The sequence below is a fragment of the Lissotriton vulgaris genome, chromosome 2_1 (genome assembly GCF_964263255.1).
Source record: "Lissotriton vulgaris chromosome 2_1, aLisVul1.2, whole genome shotgun sequence".
NCBI lineage: Eukaryota > Metazoa > Chordata > Amphibia > Caudata > Salamandridae > Lissotriton > Lissotriton vulgaris.
This window is the reverse complement of record NC_141687.1, coordinates 1,031,668,890-1,031,685,634: the sequence shown is the minus strand read 5'-3', so window position 1 is coordinate 1,031,685,634 and position 16,745 is coordinate 1,031,668,890. Positions and strand designations below refer to the sequence as shown.

The 16,745-nt window shown below is 37.8% G+C and overlaps 1 protein-coding gene across 1 annotated transcript in view; it reads right to left on the bottom strand.

The window, feature by feature from the left end:
* Nucleotides 1-16,745, bottom strand: part of CCDC148 (coiled-coil domain containing 148) — a 1,056,272-nt gene that overhangs the window by 450,417 nt on the left and 589,110 nt on the right. Inside the window, exon 10 of the mRNA XM_086956667.1 lies at nt 11,589-11,795. Within this exon, the coding sequence (XP_086812793.1) occupies nt 11,589-11,795 (207 nt within the window). The remainder of the gene's footprint in view (nt 1-11,588; nt 11,796-16,745) is intronic.

The window sequence follows — 16,745 nt, the reverse complement described above, 5'->3', positions numbered from 1 at the left end:
CTGAAAAAACCATAGGTTTCAGGCCTTATATAGTTAGGAATTAGCATTAAAAAAACCTTGCAAATTCACTGAAAAAACCATAGGTTTCAGGCCTTATATAGTTAGGAATTAGCATATAAAAACCCTTTGAAATTCACTGAAAAAAACATAGGTTTCAGGCCTTATATAGTTAGGAATTAGCATTTAAAAAACCATTGAAATTGCCCCTATATAGTTAGTTGTACTAACTATATTTCGCGCACCCGCAATCCACTGCTGATGATGTCATCCACGTGACAATCACATACACCTTTTTCATACACTAGTAAAATCTTTCATCACTCTTTGTAAAATACAAAGTATCATATTTGAATCCATTGTCACAGCAATACAAGTATCTAACAACCCACTCAGTGATTCATAGATGTATACACACATCTAATCCCTTACCTGTAGATTCACTCATACATGCTGTCAATGAACAATAGAACACTATCAAAAATACTTATACACCTATATCGACATTACACACCAGCACACATCCTATTCACATATGAAGTCATCCTACTCACTTATGCAAGCAATGGATCATACTTACATATTTACTTAGCTACACACTTATACAAACACCACTTCATCTATTCATATATATTAAGTCATACTTAGTGAATTATAAAATCATTATTACAAGTATACAGTTATCCATACAGTCACTCACACAATCATTGAGTCTTATGTATACTTACTTATATACAACAATTGACACAGACACTGCCTTTTATTTTTCTAGTTTGTTGGACATGTACCATTGAGAAATATATTTGCTCATCACCACACCCATAAAGAGATTCACGCACCAAAAGAACTCTTAGAACATGTAGTTTTAACTTCATATATCTACGGAATCAACTATTCACACATCTTTGGACAGTCACACACCCCCCACTAAACCACACACACTTTCACTCTCCCATACAAATACTCAGTTAACTAATCAATAACTAATATAGACTTTGACATAGCTAGTAACCAACTGTAGAACTAGTTTACACAACAACTGACAAAGTGATACAGATATTCACACAGTTTAGTCACTATCCACTATATTTAGTGAAATATAATAAATTGGTCAAGAAAACAGTCAATTACACTGCTACTAAATCCTTCTTTCAAATATTTATTTATATATATCCACTCATTCTTCAATGCAAATTGCTATATATATATATATATATATATAATGCATATTTAAATACCGAAGCAAACCACATTCACTGGATGATGTCATCAGTGATGTCATCAGTGATGTCATTTGAGATGTCATCAGTGATGTCACTGACCATGTCATGAATGATCTAATATGTGACATCATCAGCAGTGGATTGCGGGTGCGCGAAATATAGTTAGTACAACTAACTATATAGGAGCAATTTCAATGGTTTTTTAAATGCTAATTACTAACTATATAAGGCCTGAAACCTATGGTTTTTCAGTGAATATATATATATATATACATATATATACATTCTCTGCTCCGATTCCGTACCAAGGGACAATGTCCAAACGGCAAAGAAGCACTCGCAGGAAACAGTTTGGGTTATTTATTCAAAGACGAAATAAACACTGCTTAACAGACGCGTTTCGGTAGTAAACCCTCATCCATGTTTACCGAAGCGCCAACTTGGTCACAGTTAAACACAAGGTTAATGAAAAGCAAAAAAGGGCTCGTGAAAATCAGCCAGAACCTCAAAAAGATGAGCTCCATCTTTAAATGTCAAATTAATCACGTAATCAATGACTAAATAATGACTAAACAAAAGATAAAGCCCATGGATTGGCACACCTATTTACAATCAATACGAAATAGACATGTTTATCTCAAAAACCAACATGAAGCCCTGGATGGGCATACGCTCCATATCCTATAGCTTCACCTGTGTCCAGAGGTGACCAGTAAAGAGTCGTGCAAAAAAGAAAGAGAAAAGAGAGAAAAAAGAGAAAAAGGAGAAAAAGGAAAAGAAAAAGAGGCAGGGAAGAAAAGAACATGGAGAAAGGAGCAAGAGGTTAGAGAAGAGTAATTCTATTTACATATTGTACAATGTTCCACAATTTATCCAGGCATTAATTACAGTATATACAATAGCTTGTGGTCAGGGGTATAGCCAACCCCTAGTTCTTAACCCATCAGACCATAACAACAAACACTAGTGATCCTCGTTACAGGAGCACTCCAACAGTTCATACTTATTCCCCCAAATGTATAGCCAGTTCTTCGCTGCTATTCAACCCTAGAGGATGTTTCGTGTGCATGTCGATGATGTACCTCGACTCAAGCCTGCGAAGTCTAAGCAGTCTATCCCCCCCTCTAGGGTTACTGGGAACATGATCCAGGCCAAAATAGCTCAATAAATACCTGTTGCGTTGATGAACTTTGTCAAAATGATGCGCAACAGGGTAAGCCTCATCGCCCTTTGCAATGGCCCTCATGTGTTCCAGTATTCTCATTTTCATGGGATTGATAGTACTCCCCACGTAGCGCAACCCACTTGGGCAGGTTAAACAGTAAACACTATAGGGAGTTGTACAAGTTAGAAAGCTTCTGATCTTTTTACCTACTCCTGTATTGGGGATTTCATAACTCAAGACTCTTTTGCTGATCTTGCAAGCTTTGCATTTCCCACAAGGGAAAAAGCCTTTCATTGGACCAAACGCTGATTTGGATTTTTTAACAAAATGACTCTGTACCAGATCATTTTTTAGAGATCTCGCCTTTCTAAAGGTGATCAACGGATTGGATGGTAGATCTGGATTTAAAATCTCATCAGTTTGAAGTATATGCCAGCTCCTTCTCAAAATCTTTTTTAGGTGCATGGCATTCTTCGAATAAGTAGTTATAAGGCAAAATTTGCCTTCATGTTTAGAGTCCTGCTTTTCTTTTTCTTTGGTCTTGAGAAGGTTTTTCCTTTCGAGTTTGTTGGCTCTTTCAAAGGCACTATTTAAGATTACATCACTGTAACCACGGTTTCTGAAACGTTGCATGCTTTTGCTAGCAGCACTCTGGAGTTCGTTCTCATCCGAGCAGTTTCTTTTAATTAGGGATATTGGGGATACTTCTAATGAGGTTGGGGGGTGGCAACTGGTGGCTGCCAACACCGAATTCCCCGCCGTAGGTTTACGGTACAGACGGGTATTCAGTTCTCCTGCATCTATGTAGATATTAATATCTAGATAATTCACAGATGTAGTACTTACTTCACCTGAGAATTCCAAATTGACTTCATTCCTATTCAGGACTTGGATGTATTCCCTAGCTTTGTCAGGGGGCCCATTCCATATGATCAAAAGATCGTCTATGAAGCGGTACCACCCCACAATGCAATCTGTCCATTCTTTGTTAGATGCCCCCCAGGCCACCTGCTCCTCCCACCAGCCAACAAATAATTTAATTGGTCCTGCTTGTGCTTGCTGATTAGCCTCTCTTTCTCCTTTGTTTTTAAATATGTTCAGGGCCGCATCCCGGCGCTCCGATTCACTAAACATATAAATCATGCAAGGATGGCCAAATTCCCACAATGTTCGTGTTTAAGTTCCCCTCGCCTTGTTCGGGTGAAGCTTCAAAAATAAATATAGTGCGCCAGCCGGGATTTTCCGCTGTGTGTGGAAGCGGAGCCGTACTCTTCTTAGCACTGGGCAACCCGTGGTCTCATGCGCTCACTCGGCCGGTGCGGCGTCAATTTCCATTCTATATATATATATATATATATATATATATATATATATATATATATATATATATATATATATATATATATATATATATATGCTGCCAAAACCCAGTCCCTAGAACAGCTGTGCATTTATTTGCAAGTGTGAAAGGCAGCATACTTTCAATTCATTCTCCTTAGGCGTTTCGCCTCCACAATGGGCCTTGAACACAGGGGAGGTAGCTTATCTGTAAAGTGACTGCATGCTCATTTAAATCCAGGCTCCTACATAACTTCCATGGTATCAAATCATACATTTACCAGAAAGGACTACAAAAGCAGTATGTTAATATGCAACTGCTGTGCAATTTCCAAATAAAACACAACTGTGTACAAAAATTGCAGTTGTGTGTTTCAAAGTTATTTACTTTAATGCACATATACTGGAATTTCTTTCAGGTTTTGGAAAAGCCATTATAATTCAGCCTGGTACAGCAAGCCATAATTTTCAAGCACAGCCTCTAAGAATGCTCTTAAAATAATGTCTCCAAATATTGCAGAGTGTCCTGGAAAAGTAGTGAGGAGAAGAGTTCCTCACCTCTAGTGTCCTCTGCCCGGTAGGCAGACAAAATATCTAAATTAAAATATCGATATACAATAATATTGATGTTTTAATTTCGACAGTACAGAATATCGATGTCCAAAATATCGACAGACAGAATATCGTTTTTTTAAGGTATGTATGTTACTAATATCGAATTTTACTAATATCGAGAAAATTTTTTAGTGTTATGTATTTTATTATGTTGTTTATATGTTTGTTAAACATGTTTTGTAATGTATGTTTGAAAATTTGTAAATTTGTTTACATTTTGCGTTTTAGTATCAGAGCGGGTTGTGGGTTTATAGGGGAATAGGGTGGGAAGTAATTTAATAATAATTAATTAATTAATATATGTTTGTAAATATTTTTAATTAATAATAATTGGTAATTAATTAATATTAATTAGTTAATTAATTATTATAATTTTGTACATATTTTTAATTAATAATTAATTAATAATAATTAGTTAATTACATTAATTAGAGTAATTTTTTTATATATATAATTTTTTGTTACTGTTAATTAATTAATTGGGAAAAAATAATATTAATTATTAAATTTAATTAATTACAGCTAATGTGCTAATATATTTACTTTATTGTTATTGTTAATTAATAATTAATTGGTAATTAAATAATATGAATTAATTTTGGGTAAAGGAGTATTTTTAGGGTTCAGAGTCAGTTTTCAGTTTTTGGGTAAAGGGGTATTTTTAGGGTTCAGGGTCAGTTTTCAGTTTTTGGGTAAAGGGGTATTTTTAGGTTTCAGGGTCAGTTTTCAGTTTTTGGGTAAAGGGGTATTTTTTGGGTTCAGGGTCAGTTTTCAGTTTTCAGTTTTTGGGTAAAGGGGTATTTTTAGGGTTCAGGGTCAGTTTTCAGTTTTTGGGTAAAGGGGTATTTTTAGGGTTCAGGGTCAGTTTTGGGTTTTTGGGTAAAGAGGTATTTTTAGGGTTCAGGGTCAGTTTTCAGTTTTTGGGTAAAGGGGTATTTTTAGGGTTCAGGGTCAGTTTTGGGTTTTTGGGTAAAGGGGTATTTTTAGGGTTCAGGGTCAGTTTTGGGTTTTTTGGGGTACAGTCGTACAGGGTAAAAATAAAATAAATTTAAATTAAATCAATTAAATGAAATTAAAAAAAATAAAATGACATTAAATTATTAAGTTTTTAATTTATTTTAAATGTATATGTATTAGTTTTAAGTTTTTTATTTATGTTTTAATATTTTTATTTAATATTTGTAAAATTATATGTATTTTAAAATTATTTTTACATTATTATTAATACATTTAAAAAAACGATATTTTTAATTTCGATATTTTTGTACTACGATATTAATTTTTCGATATTTTTGTACTTACCTTTATGAAGATATGACTCCGATATTTTTGATTTCGATATTTTTGTGTCGATAGTTTTTGTATGTAGATATTCTGTCTGTCGATATTATGTCAGACATTCCCTTGCCCACCTCCTGCCCGGATAAATCATTTTGCTGGCTTAGAAGTGAGCAGGTCATGCTCCCACATTTAATCCACAAAACACCTCCGAGCAGGGGAGCCTCCAACCGTGCAGGGCGGCTTTGGACATAGACAGACATGGAGCAGCCTGTCAATTCACAAAACAAAAGAGAGGTGCCGAAGCCAGTTCTAGGAACAGCAGTGGATTTATTTGCAAGGCAGCATATTCTCAGTTCATTTCCCTTATGTGTTTCAGCTCCACAATGAGCCTTGAACACAGGTGAGGTAGCTTATCTGTAAAGTGACTGCACGCTCATTTATATTCATATATATATCTATAGAGAGAGAGTGTGACACACCAAACATATGTGGAGTTAAGTACCGTAAATCTAAACTTACTTATATACATACCATAACACTGTTCTGGTAGTCAATAATTTGGGTACAATATTTTTGTAGCACAATATGTTCGATACGATATTCTGGTGGAATACTGTTCTTGGGGACACCAGAAGACCACTCTACAACCGGGGAGGTTAAGCTGGCGATACACTTTCATGTCACGTGTTTGGGAGACCTGTGTCTCATATTTCAACATGTTGACATTAACCCCTTCGACGCTGATGACGAGCTGGGCTCGTCATGGCGTAGCCCGCTCGCACGCTGATGACGAGCCCAGCTCGTCACGTAAAGTGCGTTTTTGAAAAAGTCAGCGCAGGAGCGGAATTCCGCTAGCGCGCATGCGGTTAAAGAAGGCCATGGCTACTGGATCACATCATCTAATACTTCCATTTCTTCAGAGAACATTTTATTTAATCCCCAGAATCAAGTCAGGGAGAATATGAGTGAAAGCACTGAAGAAACTGTAGAGTAAGGTAATGTTATCTGTAGGATGTTTATTATAACTAATAATGCCACCATGCAACAAGGATCGTACCTTTGCAGTGAGAAGATTTTGGTTTAGTTACTGTACAATTCAATTGCCTTTTTAATAAAAGCTGCTTGAAGTGCAGTTCTGCAAACCCATTCCCACTGCATTTTAGAATGAGGTACAAGGGTCAAGCAATGGTTGTCCGTAAAAAGGTGCTACAAAACTCTTTGCGTGATCCCATTTCATACTATGCAGAGGGGATACCCTTCACCCTGGAGGTTATATGTGTGAAGATTGTTGCATTAGATCTAAGTTCTGAAGCAATATGTGTGTGAAGAAAAAAAGCTCAACTCAAGATCTCAGAATTATGCCTGACATCTTAAGACAGGAATATCATTAAAATCTATAACTCCTTGACAATAAAACCAGAAGGAAAACATTCACTTGTAAACTGTCAAATGTATAGGCATGGACTATCAAGCCACTTTATTTTTAAGCCACTTCATTTAAAAATGAAGTGGCTTGATAGTCCTACTACTCAAATCCTTATACGCTTTACTAATAACGACCTGCTTAACAAAATGTGTGTGTATACTTGTAAAGCACACTGCTGCCCCATCTCGGGGCATCCTGGCGCTGTATACCACTGTGGAACCCTTCCTGGCTTTCCCTGTGAGATGCCCCCTCCTGGGCACCCCTAAGGTGAAGCCAGGCATCCCAGCGCTGTTGGGGCTGTTGTGGAGATTAAGCAAGCTATTGCCCAGAGTGGGACCCATGATTAGAGTAGGCACCAAGGCGAGAATTATTGAGTCCGCAGACATTGAGCCCAAGACCCTGCAGCGTCGGGAATTGAACCCTGGTCCCAGGCCTGACCTATGCTTCAGGGTCTGCCGCATCTAACTAGTGAGTCCCACTTCTCCGCAGCCTGGATTTAGGGAGAAACATAGAATAGAACCAGCTACACTTCACATTATTGATGAAAAACCTGTTTACTGCTGCGTTTAGACCTTACAGCAACTTTCAACATTGTAAATCACACAATCTTAATGAAAATCCCCCCACCAGATTGGGCACTGAAAGCATTGTACCTAAGTGGCTCCACTCCTTCCCCACTGCCAGAACCACAAATCATTAAACTTGATGCATTCATATTATCATCATATTATTTGACCTGTAGTATCCTTCTCCCCTCACCTCTTTAACGTCTACAGGAAACCCCTATCAGAAATGGTACAAGTGGAGAACATAACCCTACATCAGTATGCAGATGATGACAAACTCTAACTTAGGGTATCTATATGCAAAAACATTAGCAAGCTTAAAAACTGCCTTCAATATATGATCAATTGGACACATGCCTTCTTCCTGAAATTGTACTCCAAAGAAGAACTCATACGTCTGTATTCAAACAATCCTCATCAATAAATACATAGATGGCTATATGCCATATGTATGAAACTTTGGTTTTGCGATTCTCAAATAGCGATTTTTTGCCAATCGCTATTTGAGAATCGCTAAATGCTATGTATGTAGGGTTTGCAAATAATTTAGCGAATCCTACATATTCCTTAATTGCGAATTGCAAATTGTGATTCACAATTAAGGAATACCTCCCCATTCATTCCTATGGGCCTAGTGGCCCATAGGAATGAATAAGAAGACATTCTCAATTTGCGATTCTCATTTAGAGAATCGCAAATTAAGAATGCAATTTCAAGGGTGTCAGGGTGTCAAAAGGACACCCTGTTGCATCCCTGAAATGTGGATAAGTGCCATTTGGCACACATACATGCCCTAAGGGCATGTATGGGCTCCACATGGCAATTTGAAAAATGCAAAAAAGTGCATTTTTCAAAGAAATCGCATATTACCACCAACTTGAAGTTGGTGGTAATTTGTGATTCCTTATGCCAAATTGTACTTTTTGTGGGCCTCTTACATTGCATTTAAGGAATCGCAATTTATGATTCCTTAAATGCAATCGCAAAATAGGGAATCGCAATTTTGCTATTCCTTATTTTGCGAGGCTGTTTTCCATTCCTACATTCCACTTAGCTAAATTTCGATCGCAAACGCTGAAATTCAGCGAATTTTGGAGCTTGCAACCGCAATTTTGAATGATACATATGGCCCTAAATGAATTATCACCCTAGGGTGAGTTACTGATCCCCAAGAAGTGCCTTCCCAGATAATGAACCCTTGGTTAGGATCAGAGTGCACTCCTCTATGAAGAAAGAAGATATATGAGGTTTTGGGCATTTCGTGAACGGGAAGACTGGACCTGCTCCCTTCATTCCAGACTAACCTGAGTGACTCCAAGAGTCAGTTGGCTGACCTTCTGTTCTGGGCTACAGGGACTAAACAGGCTCCAGAGGCCTCCCTGCAACTGCCCAGCTGACTTGCTGCAACTAAACCTGCACTTGACCTGACTGAGCCCTGCTGGCCTCTGCTTAAGTGAGCTTTTAATCCCCTAGCAGTGCCATTGCAGGTCCTGGACCCTTAGCTAGCATCAGAGTAAATCCTCTGTGAAGAAAGGAGACATTCTTACATTTGGACTCTTCATGACTGCGAAAGGGACAGTTTGCGCCAAGACTCTGCAGTTCGCAACGACCGCCAGGGTGAAGCTTCAGTGAACCTAACTCTTCTCGCAGCAGCGACGCCTGCTAACATGAGATCTGCACTTCACACTACAATACCAGTCAGCGAGGATCACCAAAGCGAAGCTCCAACAATGACTGTCTGTAACACCAAAAGGATTTTCACGCTACAGGGACAACCATCCACAACATCAGGCCTGCTCTTTGCCCTACAGCAACGACCATCCATAACACTCTCCCTGCTTCTCGTGGCCTCTTCCAACGCAAACAGGACTCTTCACATGGAACTTTGAAAAGGGACCTTTTTCAGCTGGAATAAACTGGTTCCCATCTTCAACCCGCACTCCATCGCAGTCAGCCTGAATAGTGACTTTCCCCGCGGTCTAGTAAGACCAGATGATTGCTAGTGGTGCTTTGTGTTTTTAGGTGCTATACTTGCAAAACTTTGAAATTGCATATCTCCAATTCTAGTGATTGGGTTTTTGTTGCTATGGTATCATTTATTAATTAAAATCTACCATATTTTTTGAAATTGCTTAGAATTTATCTTGTGTTCTATTTTCAATTTATTACAGTTTGGGTGCTGTATAAAAACTTTACACAGTGCCTCTAAGTTAAGCCTGACTGCTTTTTTGCCAAGCTACCAAAGGTATAAGCCCACATTAATTTAGGGACTTTTGTGGTTCACCCTGACAAGAATTGTAGCTGTTGCTTAAGAAGGGTTGTAACCAGGCTCAACTAATACCGCAATTTCTTACAGTAACAAACATTAGGAAATTGAACCATGTTATGTGAATTATTAAACAACTTAATTGTCTCCAATTAGAAGCAAGCATCACCTTCAAAATCACCTGTATAATGCACAAAGCAGTTTCACTCAGGGCTTTTGTCATACACAAAATATATATAAAGACCTAATAGACACAAGAGCAAAAAAAAGACTGACCTAGAGATTCATAAAGCTAAAAAAGCAAAACTGCCAGATTGGCATTTTCATACCTAGCACTAAAGCTATTGAAGTTAATACTAGAGGTTATAAGAACTAGTCCTACCCTATTAAGCAAAAAGCTCAAAACATACCTCTTCAAGTTCCTCCTTCTTTAGCTTCCTCGAGTCCTTCTAGTTCTTTCTGATACATGTACTTATCTGTTACTTCCTATTCTGATGTTTTATGTACCTATAGTGTCTATGCAAAGCACCCTGGTGCACCAGTGGCAAGGGCCTCAAAATAAAAAATATCATACATATATTCATTAATAAATAAATAAATCATAAAGGCAAAACTGTTTAGGAAAGCGTGTGCATGATTTCTTACACAATGCCATCTAAGGTATGTCCTTCAAGGACAGGTACTTCTATTGAGTTGTAGTCATTTACAAGCATATATTACTAACGAAACACATACATGAATTGCCTGTTTTAAAGGCTACAACATAAAGATGGGAAACACATCCACCTTGGAATATTGGACAAATTAACGTTCAGGATACAAAATAAAATAAATCTCAATTAGAACATTTTAAAAGACCTAAAATCTCTCATTACCAAATGTTCTCAATAAAAACAGGATACAAGCATCTGTAGACGTTTTAATTCTCATCGTTATTATAAAATGATGTTTACTTGAGGAATATCCTGCTTAAATTACTCATTTTCCGCAAACGGTTATTGCTCTACACTGGTCTTGCAAAACCATTTTAACGTCACCTTAATGATGCTCAGTAAGTAAGAATGATACAGTTGATGAATGATATCCAATAATATCATGGTTCTGACCGACATGTTTTATGTTTGAGGATTTTTTGCATGTACATTTTCATGATATAATTTCCATCAGTGTCTACTAACATAAGAGGCTAGGTAGTATGCTGCAGAGCAAAACATGCAAACAAACATTACATCCCATGTGCTGAAGAAAGGACCAATGAACAGCATTCAATAGTGTTTTCAAATCTGGTTCACAGAGGAAGTCACATCAGCAGGCCTGCAAGAGGTCAATGTCAATTAAACCAGAGACATGATGTTCCGCGTAATTAAATTAGATATCATTTCGAAAAATGAGTTATTAATGGAGAAGTGGTTGTGTATTTTAACATTGTTTCAGTAATGTGTTGAGCTAGGCAAGGTACTCTCCACTAGGAAGTGAAAAGAACCCTAATGAAATCATATGGGTTTCTCTTTAGGTTGTCACACGAGGTTTAGTAGTTCTGTTTACTGAAATAAAAACAAAATAGAGGGGTAAACTTCTTTGAAATGTATGTTAAACTGAATTTACAGAAAAAGTGTGTCTCCAATGAGGACTATTTCATGCATCACTCAATTAACCAAAAATGAGCACCTGAAATCTTTAAAGAGGTTAATGTGTTGTAGGACGTTCTTACCTTTTCTTTCAGTTCTGTACATATCTTCTGCTGTCTTTTTCTGTCATCTGCCAACATTTGTTCTGTCTCATATGCAGCACAGGCTTCGGCAATTGTCATTATTGCTTTCACCAGCAGGTTTTTTCTGTCCCGAGCCCATCGGTCTATCAAAACCTTCCGCTGATTTCTGCTAAAACGGAGGTTGTCCCAGTACTTTTCATGAGCCACCTAAAACGCGTATTTCAGCAGAAAATATCACTTGGGATAATGATAATTGCATAAAAGGATGTATGTCAAACTAATCATAATCAAAACACCAACATCAAAAATACCCAACTGTTTAGTGTTAACATATACTGGAAAAGCCCAAATGAACACAGCAGCAAATGCCTGCAATTTTATGCAAATTTGTATTACCAGGTGGAGTAAGTCATTATTATTCCATTAATGCGATAACAGAAACAAATATATTTCCATATCAACCGTAAAGTACAGCCGCCTAAGATGTTTGAAGAGGTGATGAGACTTCCTTTGAGTGATTATTAAAAGCATTTTGCATACAAATGTAGACAAGGCAATTCAGTATTTCATGCATAAATTACTGCAAGTTTCATTTTGACAAAGACTAGTAGAAACGCAGATTCAATACACAGCATCAAAACATTGCTGTACCAATAGCACTGCTGCCAGACTGTCCATTTACTGTCACTGACAAACAGGTTTCGGGTCACACTTGCTAATCAACCTCTGTTGTCTGTGACAAATCTTACACTCTTTAATCAAAAACATAATTTGAGTGTTAATAGAATGTAACAATTAATATGTGTTTACATATATTTACTGAAAAAAAGTAAAGGTTACAGAGACGTTATAGTTAGGAAATAGAATTCAAAAAAACGTAGAAATACACTGATAAACCAAAGGTTATAGGGACGTTATAGTTAGGCTAATATTTCACTCATACAAAACTAGATAGATTCAGCTGTTATAGTTACCTGAGTCAACTATAACTCATGTCCCCTCAATGCACTGCTTATGACCTCACATGTTACATCACTCATTACATGGTCAGTGACATCACTGATGACATCTCAAATGACATCACTGATGACATAATCCAGTGATTGTGAGTGTTTTCTAAAAATTACTGAGTGTTAAACATATAATAAGGTAACTCGCTGTGGAAGTGCCTGTATGGGTAAGTGAGTGGGTATGTAAGTGGTGTATAGAAGAGTGACTGGGTGTATATAAGAGACTGTATACATGAGATAGTGGGTATGTGAGTTTTTGTACAGATGAGTGAATGGGTGTGTCAGTGCATGTATGAGTAAGTGACTGGTTGTGTGAGTATCTGTATAGTTGACTGAGTTGGTGTATCAGAGGTTGTAAATGGTGAATGAGAGGGTGCATGGGTGGCTGAATGGATGTTTGAGCAGATACATAACTGTCTGTATGGGCGAGTGACAGGATACATGAGTGTGGGTCTCAGTGCATCAATGAGTGTGTAAGTGGGTGTATGGGTGAGTGAGTGGGTGTATGATTGGCTGTATGTGTGAGCAAATGGGTGTTTTAGTGGTTGTATGGGTGAGTAAGTGAGTGGAAGAGAGGTTGTATGGGAGTATTTGTGGTTCTCTCAGTCACTGTATAGGTAAGTGAGAATATCTATTAGTATATGTATAAGTAACTGAGTGGATGTGAGTAATTGTATAGGTGAGGTAATGGCTGTGTGAGTGACTATATGGATGAGTGAGCAGGTATGTGAGTAGGTGTATGGTAACTAATGTACTCCTCTATGGGTAAGTTGATATGTTATTGGCTGTATGGATAAGTGACTAGTGGTGAGAGTGTTTGTATGGGTTCTGTGAATGAGTTTGTTAGTGTTTGTGTGGGAGTGGGTGTATGACATGTTTTATGGGGGTGTAAGTGGGTGTGTCAGTGTTTTTGTGGATGAGGTCATTAGTGATGTAATTTGAGATGTCATCAGTTATGTAATTTGAGAGGTCATCAGTGTGTGAGATCCTAAGCAGTGCATTGGGGGCGTGAGTTATAGATAGCTCAGGTAACTATAACTGCTAAATTTCTCTGGTTTTGTACAAGTGAAATGTCAGGCTAACTAAAATGTCCCTGTAACCTTTGATTTATTCAGTGAGATTTTTTAAAATTCTATTTCCAAACTATAACGTTCCCGTAACCTTTGGTGTTTTTTTCAGTGAGTTTCTAAGTTTTTTTTAATTCTATTTCCTAATAATAACGCCTCTGTAACCTTTGGAGTCAGAGAGTCAAAGTCAAAAATCTTTATTCGGCTAGATAATAGCCATAAAAGAGCAAAATAAAACATTGTTTAATGAAAAATAAACATGATACAATTTTAGCCAACATAATCAATACCCAGGAATTCATTTTCCAACAATACTACGGAGCCAAACTGCAGAGGAGATAAACTTATAAACCATAAAACAGGTGAATTCATAATTTAAAAGAAGTAGGTGCATAATGCAGGTTGACACTTTCTAATGTTTAAAAATCTTAATAATGTTTTTTTTAAAAGTGTGTCTTGGGTTAAGATAAAGTTTACAGAAAAACAAATTCAAAGTGCTCTGTGTAGGAATTTAGTTACATGGACACAAATCTAATTTAGCATCACAATATGCGCCACTTCGGTACGAAACAAACAAGTGAGCAATTCCCATCATGAACCTAATCAAGTAAAACATTTTGGCTTGATTAAAATAAAAGGAAAGATAAGATTCAATTCATGGGGAGCTAATTAACAATGAGTGTTCTACATTGTTTTCTTGTCTCTTACATTCTTCAAGTATAATAGGAAGAATGTTTTACCTTATCTTTTGGAATGGCAGATATGTTTCCAGGTCTATTAAAACAATCCTGCAATCCCAACTTCTCTAGTTGATCTTGCAAATAGGAGAGCCAGGGAGTTTTTCTTTACACAATCCAATGTTAAACAATCCAAGATTAAGTCACAGTTCAGGGCTGGTTCCTCTTTTACCCAAATACTACGCCGAAGCATCATGAGGCACTAATTGCATACGAGAGGACAATGGTATTACGCCCAATTCCTTATGGCACATAACGGCTGGGGTACTTTTGGGTAGTGTCAGCACATGTCTTAACATCATATTCTCAGCTCTCTGGAGACCCAGAGTGTTGGTGCAACCCCAGAATCCAGCGCCATATAAAGTAGCGGCGCATGTTAGTGCTTTATATATGTCCGTGATTGCTTTTATGGGGCGAGAGTCTAATTTTTTTGTAAATCTAAAAATGGCCTCCTTATTTTTGTTAAAGCCCCTAATCCTTGCATGAACTAGATGGGATCAAGTGTTTTTGTCATTAAAAAGAATGCCTAAATAAGAAAAAGTTGGCACCTGGCACAATATTTAATTGTGTATATAAAATGTCATAGTTTTAGATGGTGATTTACCAGCTACCATAAAATGCGATTTTACAACATTAGTTTTTAACATAAGACCACTAATAAATTCATTAAAACTGGTTAAAAGTTTTGTAGTCCCACCCCGGTTCTTGACATTAGGAGACAGTTATCAGCGTACAACAAAGCTGGAAAAGACCTATGGCCTATTGTGGATGCGTCTACATTTCCAATTCTGATGTGACTTTCTAGGTCATTTATGTATAAACAGAATAGGAATGGATTGAGTACACATCCTTGGCGAACCCCAGAGTCCATCTTCATGGGTGTGGTAAGCTCGCCATCGGCTACATTTCGTACTCTTCCTGTGACTCTCTGATGCATTGCAGCTAAAAAGTGGACGATAGATGGACCAATGCCCATGAGCAACATTTTCTCCCACAGTTCCCCCTCTGCACCCAATCAAAGGCAGACCTCAGGTCCATAAACCCAAGGTAAAAGGACCCTGGCCTAGCCAAGGTATACTTGCCAATGACCAGGTTGAGACACCTTTCTACAGTGCCCAGGCCTTTCCTGAAGCTGTATTGGACATCGGAAAACTTCCGATTTTTTGTTATCCAGGTCGCCAATCTGTCCAATATTACTCGTCCCATAATCTTGTAGGAACTGTCGATTAGTGAGATAGGTAGATAACATTTAGAATCCGACATGTCTCCCTTTTTATATATAAGGACTATTATAACTGCTCTCCAAGACTCCGGAGGATCCAGGGCCCTGTGACATCTTAATATGTTGGTTAAGAACGATAGCCACAGGGGGATGTGTGCTAAGAACAATTCCACGGGTATGCCATCCGGCCCCGGGGCCTTGTTCTTTTCCAGTCTAGGAGAGTGCCCTATTTGTTTCAGCCTGAGTTGGAGGTTCCAAAGGAGATGCCACATATTGGGGGTGTATAATAATTTAAGAAGAACAAGGGAACCTAATAAGTAGCTAAGGATCCTGGGTGTCAATTATATACTGTAACAATGGTGCTTAGAGAAACACATGCATAACAGGAAATTAAATATAGACAAAAATGGGTGCTATATTCCACAGTGTCCAGCCGGACACAGAATTTAATCAGATAAATAAATTTTCATTATTGGCAAGAGCAACAAACAATAGAGCGGGACGCATTCCTGCCTCCAATACAGAAAACTACGGACAAAAACATACGAACAGTATGGATTTCAGGCAAGAAGCAAAGGAAGCTTTCATTTGATTAGAAAATGTAACAAGCTCTCCATAATAGTATCCACACTAATATCACACAATGGTTAAACGTGTGGAACTATTCCATAGGTCGACGACGTTTCGATCCCTTTCAGAAGGATAATGGAATCATCATCAGGACGATTAGATTAAATGCCTGAGTATGAAGACACTGCCTGTTGAGAGAGAGGGGAAAAAGATAAGGCAGAGAGATCTGTAGTGAAAAAGTAGGAAACGCTTGTTTAAAGGCATCAATATTCGATGGGACCATGCAGTTTGTTAATTCGGTGGTGTTGAGATTTTATGTTGAAACCCATACGTGGATGCATGGGCGAGTGTCATAGCAGTACAATTAGATAAGCTATCAAGTACAATGGATGGTCCAATTTAGATCAATATTGGCGGTGAGTAATTTGCCGGTATACACAACAGTGTGGAATGTGACAATGGGCTTATGCAAAGACGAATGCTAGCGACGAGTTGAAACTGAGTGAATCATAAATTCATGCGGCATAACCAAGGGTAAACAGATTACTAAA